The following is a 20699-nucleotide window of genomic DNA, read 5'->3' as shown; positions in this document are numbered from 1 at the left end:
AAAAAATCATTGCAACATTCATCAGATACAGGACTTCGAGATTTAACTAGCAAGATTTCCTTCAACAAATTCAAAAAAGACATGACTAACTTCTATAGAGCAGTCAAACCTCATAGCTCACAGAAACAAGTATTTATTTCAAATTGAAAGCTTATTCGACTACTATTTCTATCAATGGGACTGAGAATGAGAATTTCCTTAGATAATTTACCATTCATGTTCTCCTCACTGCTTTCTTCATCTCCTGCCCTGTAGAAAACTACTCTCTTCCCTAGCAGCATTTCAACAAAAGACAATAGGCTATACTGAAACTTTAACTCATGGCAAAATAAGTCATGGAACCCATTGTTTTGTGCTACTGTCAGCAATTTCAGAATAGGAAAAATAGAATTCAGATCCCTTTCTTTAAAAAAAATCACACACTACACAATATGTGTTCAGGGACAAAAACAGCAAAGTGAAGTGATATGAAATCATAAATACTAACAATATTCCAGTAGCTCTCCAGTTACTGCAAAATTTCACTACAGGTCAGAGTTGAAGTTGTCCAAGTGCCTTCACTGTGTACCTTCACATTTAAATATTTTCAAGGCTTAGTGCTATTCAGAATTTATTTTATCCTACAGACTATTACAGCCCAAAGATTCCTGCCTCTGTTTTCCTTAAGACTCTTTGTACATACTCTTTATGTTGAAATGTCAAACAATAGCATTTCTGCATACATACATGGATGCACTTTAAGATACATTGCATGTCCTACCCTCATGACTTCAAAACATTCACCTAATTATATACCCTACAAGTAAATCAAAACTATAAATAATGATATTGGTTACACTGTTTTATTAGTGTAGAATTATTTATAAAGTTCTGTGATACTCAGAAGCACAGCATAACATAACACAATGGCAAGTCCTGACAACCAAAATTCAGAACAAAAAAATAACATAGGAACATTCCTATATTTGTACCTTTATACAAGCAATAATTTTAAGCAACAACTGAAAAGAAAAACATAGCACTCACCTGCAGGATCACTCCCTGATGCTGAGCAGTTTCTTAGAAGAATGTCAATCAATTTTAGGCCTATTCTGGTAGACTGAAGCCCAATTTTTACAAGCACAGCCTCGATGTTTGGTGAATGCATACCACAATATGGTGACATGAGCAAAGCAGCACATGTCTGCAACAGATTAGCAGTGGGTGCTGCAGCACTAGCCATCATTCCTTCTAAATCACTTATGTGCGTGAGGCAGTGGTGCAATAATCTTAACCACCCAATACTGAAAAGCAAAACATGAAAATGAGCTAGTGCATCACTTCAATATTTTATTTTTCATGTATAACATAACTACTTGCATTAGGTACTATAACAAATACAACAGAAAACTGCTGTGACATGATCAGATGTCACCTGAGAAAATTAAAATAACTAAATTCAATACTTCATTGTAATATACAGTAGCAATGCTGTTTAAGGTTGTAAGAAAGGCAGGGTTTGTGGGTAGAGGTAGTTTTTTTGTTTTGTTTTGTTTTTGTTTTTTTTTGTTACCAACTAATATAGTGTAAAGGCTCCACAAACTCTCCTCTAGTTCTGAAGCACACATTAGAGCTTACATGGACATATAATGGGAAAAGTTTAAGATCCTGCAAATTTTACTTGGTAGTATAGAGTTTCTCAAGCAGGTAGAGGAACTGTGAAATGTGAACGAGAAGGTATGCTTCTGACAAGATCACATTTCTTGATTCAGATACGTACTTCTCTCAACAGAACCAATCTATATGCATCTCAAAGGCTCTGGCAGGTTTTTTTTTTTTTATGTCTTTTCATTTTGGGTATTTTTGTACACACAGAAGTTCTTGTATGTGCCAAAATTCACGTGTCAATGGGTGTGCATTCAGACATTAAAAGGAGCTGGCCAAATAGTAAATGTGAAACAGTACACTGCTTCACTTAGGCACAGCAGCATCCAAACAGAAGCTAATCTTTATTTAAGGCTAAGAATCCTGCAGTATTTGTTGGCATTAAAATTATACAAATGCATAGCTTCCCTAAAAGGACAATTACAGTTTGCAATGTCAGGGCCAGATGCACATGCTTTTAGGGTCTTATACAACTATAAACTACAGCGAACCTTAATGAGCATGAAGTCCTACTTGATTTAAAAACAAACAAACAAACAAAAAAAAACCCCAAAAACCCACCACATAAAAAGTACAGAAATTAAAAATGTTAACCATTGCATTTCTCTCATGTCTTTCTTACTCTTTAACAATACTATCTGGTATTCCTTTCAATGACAAATCTTGAGAAGTAAGCCTATTATAATTTAATCAATTTGGAAGTATAATAACTAGAATTGATTTATAAAAAAACCAGCATTACAGTGCTGTTTAAACAAGTACCACAAACAAGATAGCAAACGGAATTGTATGTGAAATAAACAGCATCATTTCACTGACAAGTTCTGAACTAACAATTAAGTTATCTTCTAACGGTTAAGTTATTTTCACAAATAACTTTATCTCCCTTTCTTCTGTGCTATGGGAAACCTTTATATGCATCTTACCTGAAGTTTACATTTTTATTGTAGGAAGAATTTACTCCAAATTTATCATTTAAGAAAAGAGAAAAATTTTCTGTAATAGCTAGGAAATTATATCAAAGTTTATTTAATATATATACACACCATATTACTACCATTAGTCTACTAAGATACATATCAAACTAAGCTGAAAACAGAGAGAGTTTCCAGACATGGGAAGAACCTAAACTCATTTTTTCCTTTAGACACTGATTATTTTTGTGAGACTGCGAGTTAACTTTTCTGGAAGTAAAAGAAGAGCAATAGTATAATTTGGCTAATAAAATTTACTTCACTGCTATTCAAGATCAAGGGCCAATTTCAGCTCTACAGCTGTTATTAAATATACAACAGCCAGTACTCATGGTGTCTAAATTTCCTCTTTCAGATTTTTTTCACCTAAGGAAAAAAATATTTTAAAACTTTCCCCTGCTCTCCTTTCAAGTTTATAAAAATTAAGGTCCAAAGGAAGAATATTCTAAAGTCAAGAATTTTTACAATTTATTAAGCTAAATTTCAGTGGAACCAAGAAACTTCAAAAATTCTCCTCTACCGATAAATCATTTAATTCAAAGTCTGAAAGACATACATACTTATTTCAGAGCAATCCTTAAGGGTTTATTTCCTTTTACTTTAAAATTGAGTAAGAACTCAAGATGCCACCTATCCCAACAAAAGCATTTGAAGAAATCTTGCTGATATGCCAGGATCTCAACATTCAGTTCATATTTCTCAAATATTTGCAAACTGAAATATTAGGTAAGACTTCCACAAAGCTTTGTATTGTCCTATTTCTATTCCTGCTTCAATACGTATCTCTGCTGAAGTCAGAGTTACATAAGAAATATGCTGCTGCTGAATTTATTTGACAACTGTCTACACATTAAGAACACAGCATACAACTCTGAATGCTTTCCTGTTCTTTGTGTTCTTTCTCATACAGATGACAACACCCCCTTTTCCATATACAGATTAAGCATGCTCCAAGAAAAGTGAGAAGTACTGCTTATGTTATGACTTGTAAAAACACAAACAAATCTTTAACATTTAAAATAGAAACTGCAAATGTTGAAGTCAATTACGAAAAACAGCTACTCATGAATACAGTTTGCTACTGAAGGATCTGACTCAGAGTAGAAAACATCATAAAATAAGAATGAAAACAAACTGTTTGTCTAGTCTGTTGCAATTGATATTACAAGCATACCTTGTTTTAGAGACCTGATCCTCAGAGGGAAGGAATGGATTATTGACTGTGGCAGATGAGGTGTTTCCAAAGGCTGTGAGGCCTAACAGTTTGATCTGTGAGAGGCCTAACGTACTAGCATCTCGTGGACGATGGAGACGAAGACAGACAGCCGAGGCCACTTCAGCTTTTACAAGCTGGATTTTTATATAGGTGAGACCACTTGTGATAACAGGAGTTGACAAAGGTAACATATTCACACCATCTGCGCTTATTTCAACGGATACTGACGAAGGGCAAGCTACAGAGTAAGAAAAGAAAGGTTTAATGCTATTTAGAAAATTCTACTGGTTTGAATATTAAACATCAAACATTTTTCCCTGTTGAAGATGCAGAACAAGATGATTAAAATTACCTTATGCAAGCACTACTACAGAACTGCAGCTGGAGTACTTGACCTGTGTGATGACATATAATCAAATGTACATGCATTTTGATACATGGTTTGCATAGTTTATTTCAAAGATTTCAAACAAAGGAAAGTTTTTTTTAGCCTGTCACATCTTTCCCTAGTTGGGCTACAACAATAAGACAGCAGCAAATTTGTTTCTCTCAAGCCTTATTCCAGCCACCACACACAACTATTCTGTCAGAAGACACCTGATCGGTATCACTTTCTCACTAGAGTTCTGAGAAGTTCCTTGCAAAATTTAATGTTAATGCCACAAAACATGTAGTAAGCTGGAAGAAGTCATGCAAAATCAGAGCCTTCAATTCTCAAGAAAAGCAGAATCAGCAAACTTTTCAACTTATTTCAATGGCACTCTTCAAACGACGTGTCAGTTCTAGTTACTCAGATTATCTTCTTTATAGTATTTCTAAATCCTAGCCTTCAAATTTTCAAATCAGCATCACTGTTAGCAAAACACTCACTTGCAAGAGATGCCAGATGAGGCTGGATGTGGATCTCTTTCAGGAGCACAGCTGCAGGAAGGTGAATTGTGAGGTCACACCAAGCTTCCTCAGGTAAGAATATGTAAGACCACGCGGCAGACCGTGCTCTTCTGTGTGGAGGAGTAGCCTGTAATAGTACTTCAGCAGGCTGGGCAGTAGGACTGCTCGAGGTGATTGAACCTTCAAAAACAGCAGCACTAACTATTAACGCTTACTACTAAAACCCAGATTAATTCAGAACCCGAATTTGGAAAACACTTTTTTCCATTTTATCTCATTTGGTTTATTGATAACATTCTATATATAATACTGATAATTATTAAGATACTTTTCTTTTGCACTTTGCAAAACTGCATTTTACATATGCAGTTTACATATCCACATGCATATGTACATGCTTGAAAATTTGCTAAGGGACATACGCTACTGAAATCGTAAACCTTCTATCAAGAGTTAATTATAAAAACAAACAAAAAAACTGAGAAAGCCAACAGGCCAACCAGTAAGGTCCAGGTCTAACACTACGCTTTGGCTTGAACCCTGTTAATTCTACATAATGAAAGCCTGCAAAGTTAAAATACCAGAACAGTAACTTTAATACCTTTATCACCCAAGTCTGCAAACATTTTTCATTAAAAAGCTTTATCATGGAAAGCATTTCCTAAAAAAATCCATCAATGACCATAAACAACTATTTGTTTTTCTAATCTTAACATGAGTTAAGAATCAAGTAGGAAGATCTAGGCTATGTCTTTAGCAAGTAGCATGGTGGAACAAGACCAGGCTCACGTTGTTCAAATTACATGTATATAGGACGTTTTACTTCAGAGTAGCTCTAGCCTGGTACCCATGACTGAATGCCTGTAAGCAGCTGGAGTGCAACAGGTGCATTCCTGGAGTACACATTTTAATCAAGTTTCACCCCGAATGAATCCAGCTTGTCTCTCAGAGAACACTACATGTTAGGAATCAAAGTATAGTAAGTCAGGACAATCAGAAATTTCATTTCAAAAGCACACTCCTGACTGAAAGTAAAATACTAAGATGGATCCAGTTTTAGCATGAACTGCAGAGCCTAGCAGGTAGGGAGATAAGGCATGTAATAAACCACCTAGTAATTTTTAAAATTTACTTAAAAATTACTATTTGAAGTAATTAAATACAAACATCTGCAAGATTCTCAAATTCACCTTTTAAACAATTTGTGAGTAACAGTAGAATATTTTTAGTCTCTAATATAAGCTTCATTTTTTAAAAAAATCATTTTATTTAATCCTTCTAAATTTGAATGACAGGACTGAATGGACTTCTCTTTTCTGTCCTATAATATTTGCAAGGTTTTTTTTTTTTTTTTTTTTAAACATAATCCTCTCTTTCTCCCCTCTTGACAGTGAAGCACTGGATGAATACATTCATGGGGTAGGCTAGGTTAGGGGGCAGCAATATTGAACATTAAGACACTAGTAATGAAAAACAGCCTTAGTAAGTTGTTAGAGTATACCTACCTTTTCAAACACTCAATTTAGTGAGTGGCACCCATTGTACTGATAGCATAACAGCACTGCAATTCTAACAAATGTTCACGCGAACACCACCCAAACTATGAGGTGCAGGTATAAGAGGAGCATCAGTGATATTTAGCCCTATGTTTCAGCCTCTGCTGCTGTTTGACCTAGCTCAGGCTCATTCTGCGTCATCCAGCTTTGCTATGCTTCTGCAAGAAGCTGCGTCAAATCAGATGCGTCTTAAGTGAAATCAACGAATCTCAGTGTGGTTATGGCACACAGTGGCCTGGAACAGGGTTTCTCATAACCTAACAGAGGAGGAGGGGGCTCACCTTGAGGCGATGACTATGTCAGATGCAGCTCATTCCTTTCCCTTCTCCTGTCCTCCAAAACGGGCCTTATCAACTGTGGAGGAGGGCATGAGCAAAGAATATTTCCTTCTCTGACATCTCCCTGACTCACCAGTACCCTCTCTGTTCAGAAGCTTTAATTGTATTATGATATTTTACACTATCACAATACATTGTTAAGATGATGATAAATATTCATACGAACACAGAATATTAATGCAAGAGAAACTGGAGTTACTTACCCAAAGGTGCAAAATTGTGAATCCCTTCTGCATTATCAGGCTCAGAAGCTAGCACTCTGGCTTTCAAACTGCTGTCTGTTGCTTTGGTGGGACCAGAATCAAGGAATTTCATAATAGTTGAAACCATACTTCTTGCAGTGTTAACAATAGCTCTTGTGCTTGTTACCATGTTGTTACAAATAAGCTGAACACCACCTATGTGTAAGGAAAAAAACCCCCTGCAGTTCAGAAGTGTATGACAGATCCTAAGCAAGCAAAGTCATATTTGGTAAATTTGATCCTCCAGACACATATCTCTATTTCATCTTTAAGTGCCATAAAATCTACTATAAACTTTTTACTACATATGCCTAAGGAAGAGACATTCTTACCCATATCATGGAAAGCCTTCAGTGCCTCACTTGTGTCCAACACTCGTAAAATGAACCAGAGCAGTGGCTCAGATAACTGACAAGTGGCGAGAGAACCCTAGAAGAAAAATGGTTAAGAAATACATAGTTTCCTACAGAATTAATATGACAGAAATATGCACAACTGCTCTTAGTCTTCCTTTTAGTAGGCAAAATCCCAGGGAGGACACCCCACCACAGTTTATTTCTCTATCACAAAATAGCAATAACATGCTCCATATGGTTCACTCCCACACAGGAGATATCTTTGTGGTAAGCAAAAGATGAAACTACCAGATAAGTAGCTGAAGGGAAGTAAGAATTTTGAACATTTAAAATAGCCATTAATATGAATACAATAAATGTGCTCCCCAGCTGAACACAGTAAAACCAGTGAAGGAAAAAGTTTCAACACATCTTCACACCTTAAACCAGGAATCTGGATGGGGATGTCAGAATGTCCTTAGGGAGGCTCTCCCTCCCTCCACCATGGGCAACTGAAGGGACTCAGAAGACTAGCTTTCTAACTTCTGCACCAAAGCAAGGTGAGGCTGGAAAAATGTTAGCAGTTCTTTGTACATATCATCGGTCTAGTCTACTGAGGTTTTTTTTTTCTTTCTTTCTTTCTTTTTATGGCTTACAGTGTCAAGTAACTAAACTATAATCATCTTGAAGCACTAAGGGGAACTTACCTGTCTTCCCATGTACCCACAAGCCATGTAGGTAAGAATTGGCTGAAGCATCACTTGCACCGTTGTTGCTTTTTTACTAAGTGTTGTCAGGATAGTGAACAACCCATCTCCAACTGATATTGCATCTAAGCCACCATGAAAGTTTTCATGTTTAGTGAGATGTAAGCCACTTGCACCTTAGTGAAAACAGAAAGAGTTCAAGGTTCAGAAGCCAAGGCCTAACAAACCATTAAAGGAAAAAACACAATGCATCAAGAGAATAAGGTTATTTAAAATTCATTTCAGTTAAATGTTCACATGGATTTTTACAAACTACAAATGGGCTATTTTTCAGGATCAGGTAAATTACTATTAACATCCCCAAGTATGTGTTACCTTCTTTACAGTATAAATAGGAGACATGACCCAGGAAGTCAGGTAATTCAAATGCCATTTTAGATAAGGTATTACAAATGAAGGCAATTAGCAAAGCAAGTAGAATTGGAGTTACAAGGATCAGAAACAATCCTAGCCAAAGGTAACTAAAATGTATTTAGGATTTTTTCCCCAGAGAATAATGTAAGTGCACTCATGCAGCCAAAAAACAATTTAACAGATACATTACTATCGAAAACCCCTCTCCTTAAACTTTCATTCCCAGTGTTTCAGCACCAGATTTTTTTTGATGGGACATCAGCACTCAGGAAATTAATGCATAAAAGTTTGATTACATATTGCTGAAGATGAAAAACTGCTGGACTAAATGCTGGATATCTCAACCATCTTCTACTATATCAGGTATAGCTTCAGTGTTAAAAGAGTGAAGTTGGTACTTCTCCTTCCTCCCTCCCTTCCCACCACCCAACAGAGGAGGGCCATCCTCCAGAAAGCAACAGTCTTCTTAAGGAGGGAGGTGTCCTGTGAACATGACTGTCTTATAGAGCAAATGACATTGATCTGGAAGAGCTTTTAAAACTGGTTTCAGATTGGGGGAAGAGGGCCTGGGGGACGGGAATGGAATAATCCCCTTCCGTTTAGAAGAACTGAAGTTATACTAAAAATAAGGATAATGTGTTTAAGTGATCTTTGCAGCATGCGTTAGAGAAACACTCTGGCAAGAGAACTGACAGCTGTAGTACTTTAACCACCTTAAAGTTGTCAAGAAAGAAAGTATTGCTAAGCACTGGATACGCGCAGACAGACAAAAAAAGAAAAAAAAGTCTATTAAAGACTCAATCTCTGCAGGGTCTGGAAAAACTAGACGAAATGGATGATACAGCTGAAGCCATCTACGGCAGGTAAGCTTTGAAGATTCTGAGGCAGAGGTGGGATGGCAATACAGTTGTGTGATTTTTGTAGTCTGTCAAAGATGAAGCTTAATGAAATTAAAACTAATGAAATAAAAAGACAAAACAGTCATGAAAGGCAATCCAACAGATGTTTTAACTTCATGGGACAAGCAAATTACTCATCTCGGTTCCTGAGCAACTGGCTTACCAGATGCAGTAATTCAACACAATTGGCTTAAATTCTGACAGCGGCCCTGCTACGTATCAGCAGACATCTGCAGACGTCTTCCAGATGATCTTTCCTGGGTAGCTAGCACGCTGCGCTAGCCATTACATGTTTACTACTATATGCTGATAACAGCTAGAGCATGTTTTGGATCAAATATAACCTTGGCAGCAGTACTGGAGGAACGTTTTGTCCAGAGAAATTGTCTGGGGAAAGCTTAATACACTTTTTCACGAAGGAACTAAAGCCACAAGTAGCCATGTTATACCTTTCCAAAACACACATACGAACTAGTTCCAACAACCTGTATCAAAAGGCCTTAGCAGAAACAGCCCACTGAAGATATCAGCTGGCCCAGCAGCTTGATTTCTGTCAACAGCATTTTGAAACAACGCTAACTTTCCAAACTGCCTTTTCAAAAAGGCAAAACAACTCCTGGACAGAAACTGGTGGTTCAGAAGGACACTGAAGTTGAGGAGGATATTTGAATTACACTCCGAGGCAGCACAGATTGAATCAACCAGCCGTTTCCCAGGAGAAACTGCCGCTGGCGGTGTGGTGCAGTGCGGTGGTGCTGCGGGCTGCCCGGAAGGGGCTTCCGGAAGGTGCTGGCAGCACAGCCCAGCCCGGTCAAACTCTGCCTGCTGTTGCCATACGGCTGTCGGAGATTACTACTTTCTCCCTCAGTTGCTCTTATTCCATAATGAACCACCGGTTCAACCTTCGCATGCCCGCATTCAACAAGCGCACTGTTTTCGGGTGAGAGTTTTGGTTAACGGTTTCACACCTGCCTAAAGGAGAATAACACAGAAAAGGCCAGAGATCTCCCTTTGCAAGGAGAATCACTACAAAGAGCGCAGAATTTGGCAACTATTATCTCAGAAATGGAGCACAGTCTCTCTGCCTATCATCCCGCAGAATGCTTTCCCACTTCCGCACATGCCCTGCTATTCATGATATTTCAGCCAGGAGTTTAATTTCTGCAAATAAGCAGTATACTACTGTCACTGCTCACAAGCCAGTCTGCTAAAGATAAACTGTATTTTCTCAGGGTACTAGGTACATGCCTGACAAATAACAACTCTGCTGTTCAAAGTGTCATCAGCTTTCTTGCTTCTCTGCGGCAGGAGGATCTTGCCCACGTACTTATGTGACTGGAGCTCCCAGAACACACTGTTAATGAGGTTTCTGGTAACAGGCAGCATGGGAAAGTCCCTGTACTCTGTGCAAAGGCCACAGCCATAAGCTGGCTTTTTCAGAAACAGTGATAGAAAGGAAAATATCAAAATATGTGGAGAACAACTGATATGAAGTTTCCATAGTACAAAGTGAAGACTAATTCTAATCCAGGCATGGAGGCATCAGGCACAAATTGCAATACAGGAAATTCCCTCTAAACATAAGACAAAAGGGTTTTTTTGTTTTTTGGTTTTTTGTACTGACAGGGAGATCAAATACAGGAACAGTCTGCTCACAGAGGTTTTGGAGTCTCCATCCTTGTAGATATTCAAGACTTGACTGGACACAGTCCTGAGCAACCTGCTTCAGCCAACCCTACCTTATGCACGGGGGTTGGACTGGGTGACCTCCAGAGGTCCCTTCCAACCTCAGCCATTCTGCAGTTCAGAGAAACTCCAAATCCAAACGGCAAACACATTTGCACTTGGTTTCAATTACTGTCTCCTGCTTTACATTAATTTTTTCACATACCTCTCACCCCTTTCACTTCTATCAGCCTGTTTTTTCTCCCTGTCATTTCTGTGACACATCCTTTCACATCTACATCCAACCTTTCTGTTTGTAGAAGTTTTAAGCATCTCACCACCCCAAAAAGTTTTACTTTTATTTACAAAATACCTACCAATAATCATTGCCATAGCGCTGCTGTTACACTGGCCAAGAGCAGACAAAATCTGGCTCATAATTTGTTGGTTGGCTAACACCAAGTCTGCCACATATGCACTTGATCCTTGAGTATTAGGATTGTTTCCATTGCCATCTTTGCCTCCTGAAACCTTTTCTTCATCAGATACGCTGTCTGTAGTACTGCTTGCGACTGGAACACGGGCGCTATATTCTCGGTTACTGGAAAGTGGCAGCTGAACTAAAATGTTGACCAGCTTTAACAAATCAAACATAAGCTGATCCCTTGTCATTTCTCCACAAACTGCTTTGGCATCACCTGGACGAATAATATTGGCAAAAAGCCCTCCAAAACATGCTCGAGCGCCCACAGAGCTGTCTGAGCCGCTGCGAGACATCACTTTGTCCGAACACGTAATGTAATGATGCACAAGGAAGGTTATAGACTCAATTACTGCGGAAATAGTGCTAACTGATACAACTTCAAAATTCTGTTCCAAAGTAAATTCCAAGAGTTTCACTTGTGCATCCAAGGGCCCCTGGCCTGTCTGGAAAGCACCCCTGAAAGAAAAAATAAAATCTTTGTAAATATTAACAAGCTATACTTGTTTGAGTGACTAACCTTCAAAAAAGGGGTTTTGATGAATAACTCTCAAAAAGCACAAGCTTTCAACAAATGCAAGTCTAGACATTTCTGGAAATGCATGCTAAAGCATATATTGACCTTTGACAAGGGCCAACCATTCACGGCTTTTTAATATACTGGTCATTACACAGTCTATGGAATATCTCCATCCTATCACTTTACCAGCATCACCAAACTTGAAAGTTTCCTTTGACAAAGTCTAGGACCTATTATTTCTTTAATCATAGAGTTAATCTTCAGATATAGGTTTCAAATACAGCCTTGTTCAATTGGGTGGAAAATTTCACATATTTACAGGGAAACTTTATGGGAAGAAGTCACCTAATACTTTAATACCACTAGGATTATTTGTCCTCTAAAACATGACGGGGTTTTTCTTCCCTCCTGGCTAAAGGGAAGAGAATGGTCAGTCTGAATAGCAGCTGTATATAAGACCATGAGAATGCCACTCAAACTGTCACGGATAGGTGCTTATAGGTTGACTACTTGTAAGACCACTATTAGGGAGATGTTTATTTTCCTGAATGAATTCACATGTTTACTTGTTGACTGCAGAATGAGCCTTTTGAGTTAATATATTTAAAATAAAATTGGTACTAATTTTTAGAGTCTGATTTAATTTTTGAAATATTTCTCTGCATTTTTGACACTGATCAATCTCACTATAACTTTTAACATTAAATACAGAATAAATTAGTTTCTGTAAATAGTCTGGAAGAAAGCATTTGGTGTTCAACTAGTTTTTAAAATAAAATACTGCTTTCATTTACAATCAATCTTATGCTTCGATCAGACATAACAGAGTTGCAGAACTATCTGAGATTCTAGAAATAATTATCTAAACCCTTCTTTGGTGATTTGCTTCCATTTTATGGCATTTCAGCCCCACCTTGTTTGTCTCAAGTAAACCCCCAACCATCTCCAAAGCTATTGTTTCAGTAGCCTCTTCAGCTTATATCAAGTAAATTATGGCATGAAGACATGCATTGTAAGATTCACTGTGAACTACTGATTTTATTGTATTATTATACATATTGTATAATTAATTGATCATTAATGTAAGCTGGTGAGGCCCACCCACCCAATTCAAGTTATCATGGTAAAATGGCTTAGAGAAGGCTGCAGATGTTTTCTGTATGAGTAAAGGATAGATAACACCAAAGTGCCACCTGCTGGGAAGCAGGGAAGAAAGGAACTGAGGAAACTCAACTATATGAAGCCTTTGTCTGGGGATATGCAATACATCAACACCAGAAATTGATGATAATTCCTAACATATTTCAGACCAAGCAATTGCCACAAGTCTGAAGTATTGCCCATGTATTGATACACAGTCTTGTATTCATCAATCTAGCCATGAAGAAGCAGATCTGTTAAAGACAAGCCACCTCAGCTGGAGAAGCAATCAGAGTCTGACCAGCTGTTTGGTGCTCCTTCCCACAGTCCCAAAAGCATGGACAGCTGTGCATGGAGTTTCCATGTGCCAGGAGCAGCCCAGAGCCCTCTGGTTGCCCTGCAGCTACAGCAGAGAACTCCTTCCATAAAATACTTGACAGTATAGCAAGTGGGGATGTACATGTCGCAGCTGTGATTCACATCCCACACAGATTTTAAAGACAAAGATGGTATTAAAACAAACAAACAAAACCCACCCAACAACAACTACACTCAAGATTTACCTTTCTGTTGAAAGTATATGTATTAATTTCAATAAAAATTCACTGAACATCTGAGGACATGTTGAAGAAAGATGCACTTGTAATCGAGTAAGAAATTCTTGCATAGCTTGCGTAGCTGTTGGCCCAACCTGGAAGGAAAGGCATTTTAAGAAGTTATATATAACTGAGATGTCCTCAAGAATATTAAGTTGTATCTAACAGAAAAAACATTTTCTAAGAACATTAAAGTATTATGCAACTTAACTTGCTTTCTGAATAATTTTATGGGGTTTTCACAGGACAACTATTCTGAATCAATTTCATGGGTTTTTCTATTGCCAACCATGAGGGAAAAAAAAAAATCAGTTCTTGGCATAAAACAGTTTGCAGCTCAGGATTTTATCCTTGCAGCAATGCAAAATACACTGCACTACACAGAATATACATCTGTGTGAATCCACACAGATTTTCACAAACTACACATTTATGTGCAAGTGTTTTAGACAAATAGCATTGTACAATGTTTAAGTTTTGGAAAAAAATAACTATTTTCCAGGAGACTCCTATCAAATATTACATACAAATAACTTTTTTTTTTGGTCATCATTCACAGATATCCCAAAGACTGTAAAGAGCAAAAAATCATTAGTTGAAATTAGGAGAAACAGTAAATGACACATTAGTTCACAAAACAGGCAGAAAATACAAGCATAAGAGATTCATTTTTGGGGTCTTTCTCTTTTTCTTTTCTTACTTGTTACATATTTAAACTTAATGGTCATCAGCATTTTTATCCCAACCCAGTCTGATTTCAGGAAGCTAACTGAACTCTATTACTTTTCCACACACACTACTAAAAACCCCCAACATAGAACACTGTCACTGACATATCACATGAAATACTCTCCCTATGGAAAGTCTCCAAATAGTTGGCAAAAAGGAAAGATTAATTAAGAGTTATAATATTCATAGTGGATTACCAACATGATCTTCCCTGTGGTTATTTATCAGAACCAGCTAAAACTAAAAAGTAAAAGAAAAACAAGCCATAACTATAACACATTATGAAAAACATATATTCATATCAAGTGTACTGAAACCCTGTTATGAAGGGTTATTCTTTTATTTTAATTGCTAGTTACCTGTGGACTGTGTTGATTTGTTCCATGAGGATTGGTACCAGACAGAAATTTCACCAAGACATGAATGAGGTTGGGATCTGACACCAACAGTTGGGCAGTACTTTCCTGAGCTCCGATGGCACTGCTTGGACCAGCTTAAAAATAAATATATGAAAATTAAATTTCTAATCTTAAGCGTTAAGTGTAAAAACATTTATACTGTTTATCCATGATACTTACCTCATCCTGCATACATATTCAAGGTAGAATGAGCTACAAAAGTTGCTTACTCATGGCTACAAGTTTGAGTATACTGTTTTCCATTAGGTACAAATATAGACCTCCCCAAAACTGTTCCCTCTGTTTCTAAGCTTGTTAAGACAATATTCCTGAAAATAGAGTTTCATTTTGTAGAAGCAATATATTCAGACATTTTTACCTGTTTCTATTAGTCCAACAATTTATTAAGCTTTAAGTGCATTTGTTACTTTATCAGACAGAGATCACACATTCTATTATCCTGTAAGCGATCAAGATGTTTCTGCCCATGGCACACTCAGACTCCTCATCATTGACTAAAACTGTAGGGACCTTAATAGACAGTGGCTTTGGGTACTAGAAGAAGAATTAAAATACATCCTTTGATGATCAAACAAATGAGTTTTTATGAAATGTGAAATCTTACTCATTCGATAGTGGCATATACAATCAACTGAAATCATGACTTCAGAAAAGCACAGCTACCTACTGAATGAAAATAGTTATTCTTCCCATGTTTTACCTATCTAATTACAATTTCAGGTTATTACATGCTGAAGATGTGATTTGTTTTGGATTTTAGCCCACACTTGAAAAACTAAATCAAGAGAAAATGGTGCTTTGGTACATGACAGTTTGGTTGGCATCCATTGGATCAACATAAGATACCTGATTACGGAGTACGTAAAAAACCAAAAACTTAAACTACTTCCTGCTAATTCTCTTTATTATAGTCTTCATCATCCTACATTAATTTCCTTAAACTAAACAGTAATATTCCAATCAGGAATGAAAAGTCTCAGTCAAAACCAGTATTAAAACCTGACTACTTCTATCTCAATTGAAAAGCATCTAGAGAACTGAAATAAAAAGAGTGCTGGAAAGAGATTTGCCATGAGAAGAAATCCCTATGGGAAGATGGAAGGAGAGAAAGAAAACAAAAGATAATTTACTGTAAGATTTCCCCTTAACAAATGGCATTTCATTCCCAAACTATAAACAAATATTTTGCATTAGGTGACGGCAGAAAACTAAGGCTGAAAGTATTTCCTTTACAGCTATATGGAGCATGTATTTCTCACTGATATATCATTATCAGTAGTAAAACAATTATGTATGGCTAAGACTGATGAAACACCAATAGCTAGAGTTGAATAAAAGTAAAAAGAGAGGCCTTCCATCGCAAGCCGTGTCTTGGAAACGCCAATCTGGATGAACCAATCAACTTTATTTTCCACTGAATCTACACCTCTAAACATTTAGGTAAGTAAAATACATAATATACTGATTTTCCCTCTAAAAAACCTAAGTGTGTAGGTTGTTCTTGTTTTTGGTGGTGGTGGTTTTGAGATGCCATGATACAAATTAGAAATGAAAGTGATACTTTATAATCTGTCATGAAACTTAAGACAAACTACAATTAAAATCATACTCAGCTCTTGCTGACCTAACTAATCAAAATGAGAAGCCTTTACAAGCTTCGAAGTTAATTTGAATTCAACTATTCTATTTTCATGACTAACTTTTGCAACCTTTTGTTGCTTCAATGTAACTGTATCCTTCAATAAACTTTGAATAGGAGTCTAGTTCCAAGTTAGATGTCACCTGAGTTTGTTTGAAAGCACTGAGTATTTAATTTATTTTAAAATGTGTATGCAAAAGTCTTAAAATGTTTCTTATTTGGATAAAGAAGAGATGTCTGTCATACTTTCCTGCATTCTTGAACCTTTGAAGACAGAAGGTATTTCATTTTCTTCAGAGACCTTGAATCAAAGGCACGAATCAGAAATGCTGTCTCCTTCTATGAAGCCTTCAACCATCACAATAGTGTGATAAGCAACATTGCTACTAGTAGGTTTTTTTTTTTTTTTTTAATCCACCAAAATTGCACCTTTTAGAAGACCTGTGCTTGCATTTTTATGAACCGTCATGTTTGGGTTGTAACATCAGTCATTTAATTTGCTCACTTGGTGTTTCTTTGAAGACATCATTATTTAAAAACTCCCAGCTTTTTCCTACTTGTTAGGGCTGTACTATGATAGTTAATCAAATTGGACTTTTTTTGTGAAGACTTTGCATCTCAATACAGGCAGATGTTATATCAGAACTTCCCCTGGAGTTGACAGTCCCACCCCGTCTCCTCTTAACATCACGGGGTAGCGAATTCTATATGCTAGCCTTCAGCTCATTTCCTTCTAGTTTTAACCACTCCGTAGTTTTTCTACTGTTTCATGATAGGGTTGATGCCATAACTGAGTAACTACGTCTTCATTACCTCCTACATTGTGTTTTTTGGTTTTTGGGGTTTTTTTTAAACAGCTGGAAGTATTACTGCAGTGTAAAAGTACATTTTATTCATCTGATATATTTTGTTTGACACTAACTCAGATTGCAGAAGAATGCATCTACGTGATCTGTTCTGTCAAGTTATGTTTACACTCAAAACACTGCTCTTTCTGTGCTTCTAGTGACTGCCAATGTAAGAACAGACAATGCAAAAGGGCATGTGAGGAGAGCATGAATAGTTCTTGGCAACAGGAACAAATCTCCAGTTAATGCATTATCAAAAAAAATTGACAGATGACAGCCATTTACTTTAGAGCAGCGGTAGCTCTAAAGATTTTCTTAGCCAGATATCACTGTGGATTTGCTTGTACCCACCTTCCCTTACATGGAATTAAAGAATTCTAGATGTCCCCCACCAAATACTGATTTTAAACACCATCCTTCCAAAATCTATCACTGGTTCTTGTAACCAAATGAAGGTCATTGTTCTAAACTGAAATGAGTGGTGTTGGGGTGGGGTGATGTTAATCCCTGCAAAGTATCTTGCAGGCCTCAGGTAAGCATTTCTGAAGCATGAAAATTACACAGCCTGAGCTCTCATACTCTGAAGACATTTATCAGTCGCATACTAGCATAATGAAATAGGATTTTCTGATCACAAAATCACCTGTCCTACAGGGCAGTTGCTCACAAATTCCCAAAGGACAGTTCCTTTAAGAAATCTGCCCTATGCTAAGGTTAAAAAAAACCCAAACCAATAAAACAAAGAAAACCCACAAAAAACAAACCCTGATTATTACTGAAGAGGTCTGTGGTTTTGGAGAAAGGGGGGAAAAAAAAAACCTTAAGTCAGAAAGAGCTTTGAAAATAAAATCAGGATGAGATCTCAAGGACTACCTTATTTTTCATGTGACAGGAAGGTCGATGACAAGAGCTTAGAATTTACTGATCTCTTGATGTGATAATGATGACTGAACCTGAAGTCTTGAGAGCAGAATAATTCAGAAGTCAGAAGGGAGTTCAAAGAGAATACACAAAATGCAAATAAGGCAAGACCCTGGATCTTGAATGGATGGAAGAGTATGAAATGGCCCTTTTTAAGAAAGCATGGCGAGAAAAGAATGACTGGATGTGAACATGACCTGCCAAATGACAATAATGAATTTCAACTAAATAACAATCCTGACAATTTAATAAGCAAGTTCACTAAGAAGGCTTTGATCCAGTGGTCTAGAAAAATAATTATATTGGGGTTTTCTCACAACTAAAATGCCAACATGCAAACAAAGTTTACTGATCATCTATTACTGGCTAAACATCTATTAAGTTGTTTCCAGTTTCTGAAACAGCAAATGGGATTATCTAATTAGGATTATCATATCCAGAAGAGGTGCCTTCCTGCTTATTTTACAAGACTGATTGCATCTCAACAGGTTTATTACATCTGCAATCATCTGAATAAAATTATATTTTGTTTTTTTTAAATCAGTGTAGATAGTCTGCAAATGAACACATGTTGGGGGGGGTGTTAGATTTTGAGGTATTAAAGAGAAAAGAACCTCATTTTATAATCACACACTGCTAGTAAGGCTAATCCAACTTATTCACAATTAACTGTAACTGACATCCTAGTGGGTTAAAAGAAGAATATCCCTAACCATTACCCGTCAATAAAGTGAAATTTCATGTGAACAATTCATATTTCATAGCTTAAAGCATTACAGAGCTATATGGCACACAACGCAAATTTGACTCAAAACAAAGTTGACACGTAACTTGCATTTAAGCAACCTCAGTAACAAATAAAAACAGTATTTAAGAGAGTGTTTGACTTGGTCCAATACGTAGGTTTTCAAAAATTTGTCTCCAAAGTTCTCTTTACTACTTGCTATCTTCTTCAGAATGCCTTGGGGATATGGCCACAAAAGCATTCCTCACAAAAGCTGCTCTATGGTAGTAAGCCATTTAGAAGCTAAAATTTGTCATTTAGAAATTGCATCCTTTAACTTCTATCTGACTTCTGGCAAAACCTCATTGGCAAAGGGAGATTATTTGTACAATGTTAAGGAGCCATATGCAGCATGCAAGACAGTTTAGTGAGCACAGGGAAGAGAAATGAAAGGGCTTTATTTCATTCTGAAAAGATTCAGCTTTTAGGGATTTATCTTCTTATAGCTTTCAATAAGCAGTGACTAATGCCTGGATATGTACAGAAATATCTCTACTGCCTCAGAATAATATGAATCTCTTTCTCATAGCCTCACTCTCTGCTACCTGCTCCCCAAATACAAAGCTAATGCCCAATGATCTTTATCTCATTCTAAAATTCCTTTATTTAGGAGACATTGCTAACCTATTTGTAAGGGCCTTTTCTTTTACCACTAAGGTTTCAGCTTCTGTGGTATGAGAAATTCAAGAAGCCCACTCTCGAAAAGGCTGATGTTAGAGAGCACCAACAAAGTACTTACCCGAGAAAGGGAAAGTTCTGCAAGTCTTTGGGATGGGAATGAACACTCATTTGTCCATCATAAAAACAGGCAACGTAAAAAACCCACAACTTACCATTAAGCTGCATATTTGTCATGAGAGTTAGGCTGTGAAGCACAAGGCACCATGTCCGAAGTAAGGTATTAGGATACCATGCCAAAACTGACAGAAAGCTAGTTATGGACGCTGTCAAGGAAAACATGGTTTTTCCAAGCATTAATCTTCAGGGTATTACAGGCAAAATAAGAAGTTTATAGCGAGTCAGTTATATTTACTTTGTTTTGACAACTATTCACCCAGGAAATTAGGAAAAGAAACCATCACCAACACTTCAGAGGAAATGACCTAAAGAATCTTCTGCAATGCCCAAATCCTGCCGTCTCAGAAGAAAAATGATGCAAACAAGTTACTTGAGTTACATCAAAAGAGCCTCTCATGGAACTCAGCGTAACAGGCTCATTATAGTAGGCATTCATGTTTTGAACTATCAGCACAAGGTACCACAAATTTTTTTTTTAACCACTTGAAATCATAGAAGAAAAATAACTAGACCTGTCTTTGTACTAGATTAGTAGACTGAAGCCAAAAAGTAAAAGTCTTCCCCCTCATTAGTCTCCTTTGATAAAAAATAAACAGGACATCGTACTGTATATAAGGTAAGAATAAATTTACCAGAGTAGTGCATCCAGATGCACAGTCTGCCTTAGAAGTGTATTTAAGAAAAGTTTTCTTGGAAGTAAAGAATGATGAATTAAGAACCACCAATTTTAGAGTTTAAGTTCTGAAGAGATTTCACAAAAACACATTCAAGGAACTGCCTCTCAATTATATGTTAACTCAATTATATGTTCAATGTTAAGAAAATAAAAGTCCAAGAGCTCTTTAATAAGAACACAGAAATCATTCCACCACTGATCTTAACAAGAATACTATTAAGCAAAAATCAAGCATTTTTGAAAATCTTAACTCTGCAAATTCATTTT

The 20699-nt window shown here is 36.9% G+C and overlaps 1 protein-coding gene across 10 annotated transcripts in view; it reads right to left on the bottom strand.

Moving 5' to 3' along the window:
• BIRC6 (baculoviral IAP repeat containing 6) overlaps positions 1 to 20699 on the bottom strand; it is a 197715-nt gene that overhangs the window by 87121 nt on the left and 89895 nt on the right. For all 10 annotated transcript variants that reach the window (XR_010388504.1, XM_064509466.1, XM_026122956.2 and 7 more), the window contains 10 exons: positions 19792 to 19902; positions 14707 to 14840; positions 13586 to 13713; positions 11259 to 11821; positions 7904 to 8079; positions 7194 to 7290; positions 6823 to 7017; positions 4705 to 4905; positions 3793 to 4072; positions 1027 to 1283 (listed from right to left, as the gene is read on the bottom strand). Coding sequence is in view for 9 of the 10 variants with exons in the window: in XM_064509466.1 (XP_064365536.1) it covers positions 1027 to 1283; positions 3793 to 4072; positions 4705 to 4905; positions 6823 to 7017; positions 7194 to 7290; positions 7904 to 8079; positions 11259 to 11821; positions 13586 to 13713; positions 14707 to 14840; positions 19792 to 19902 (2142 nt within the window). In the remaining variant the exon portion in view is untranslated. The remainder of the gene's footprint in view (positions 1 to 1026; positions 1284 to 3792; positions 4073 to 4704; positions 4906 to 6822; positions 7018 to 7193; positions 7291 to 7903; positions 8080 to 11258; positions 11822 to 13585; positions 13714 to 14706; positions 14841 to 19791; positions 19903 to 20699) is intronic.

This window comes from Dromaius novaehollandiae, chromosome 3 (assembly GCF_036370855.1).
Source record: "Dromaius novaehollandiae isolate bDroNov1 chromosome 3, bDroNov1.hap1, whole genome shotgun sequence".
In the NCBI taxonomy this organism is placed as follows: Eukaryota; Metazoa; Chordata; class Aves; order Casuariiformes; family Dromaiidae; genus Dromaius; species Dromaius novaehollandiae.
The sequence above is the reverse complement of the archived record's forward strand: the minus strand, read 5'-3'. Positions and strand labels throughout refer to the sequence as shown.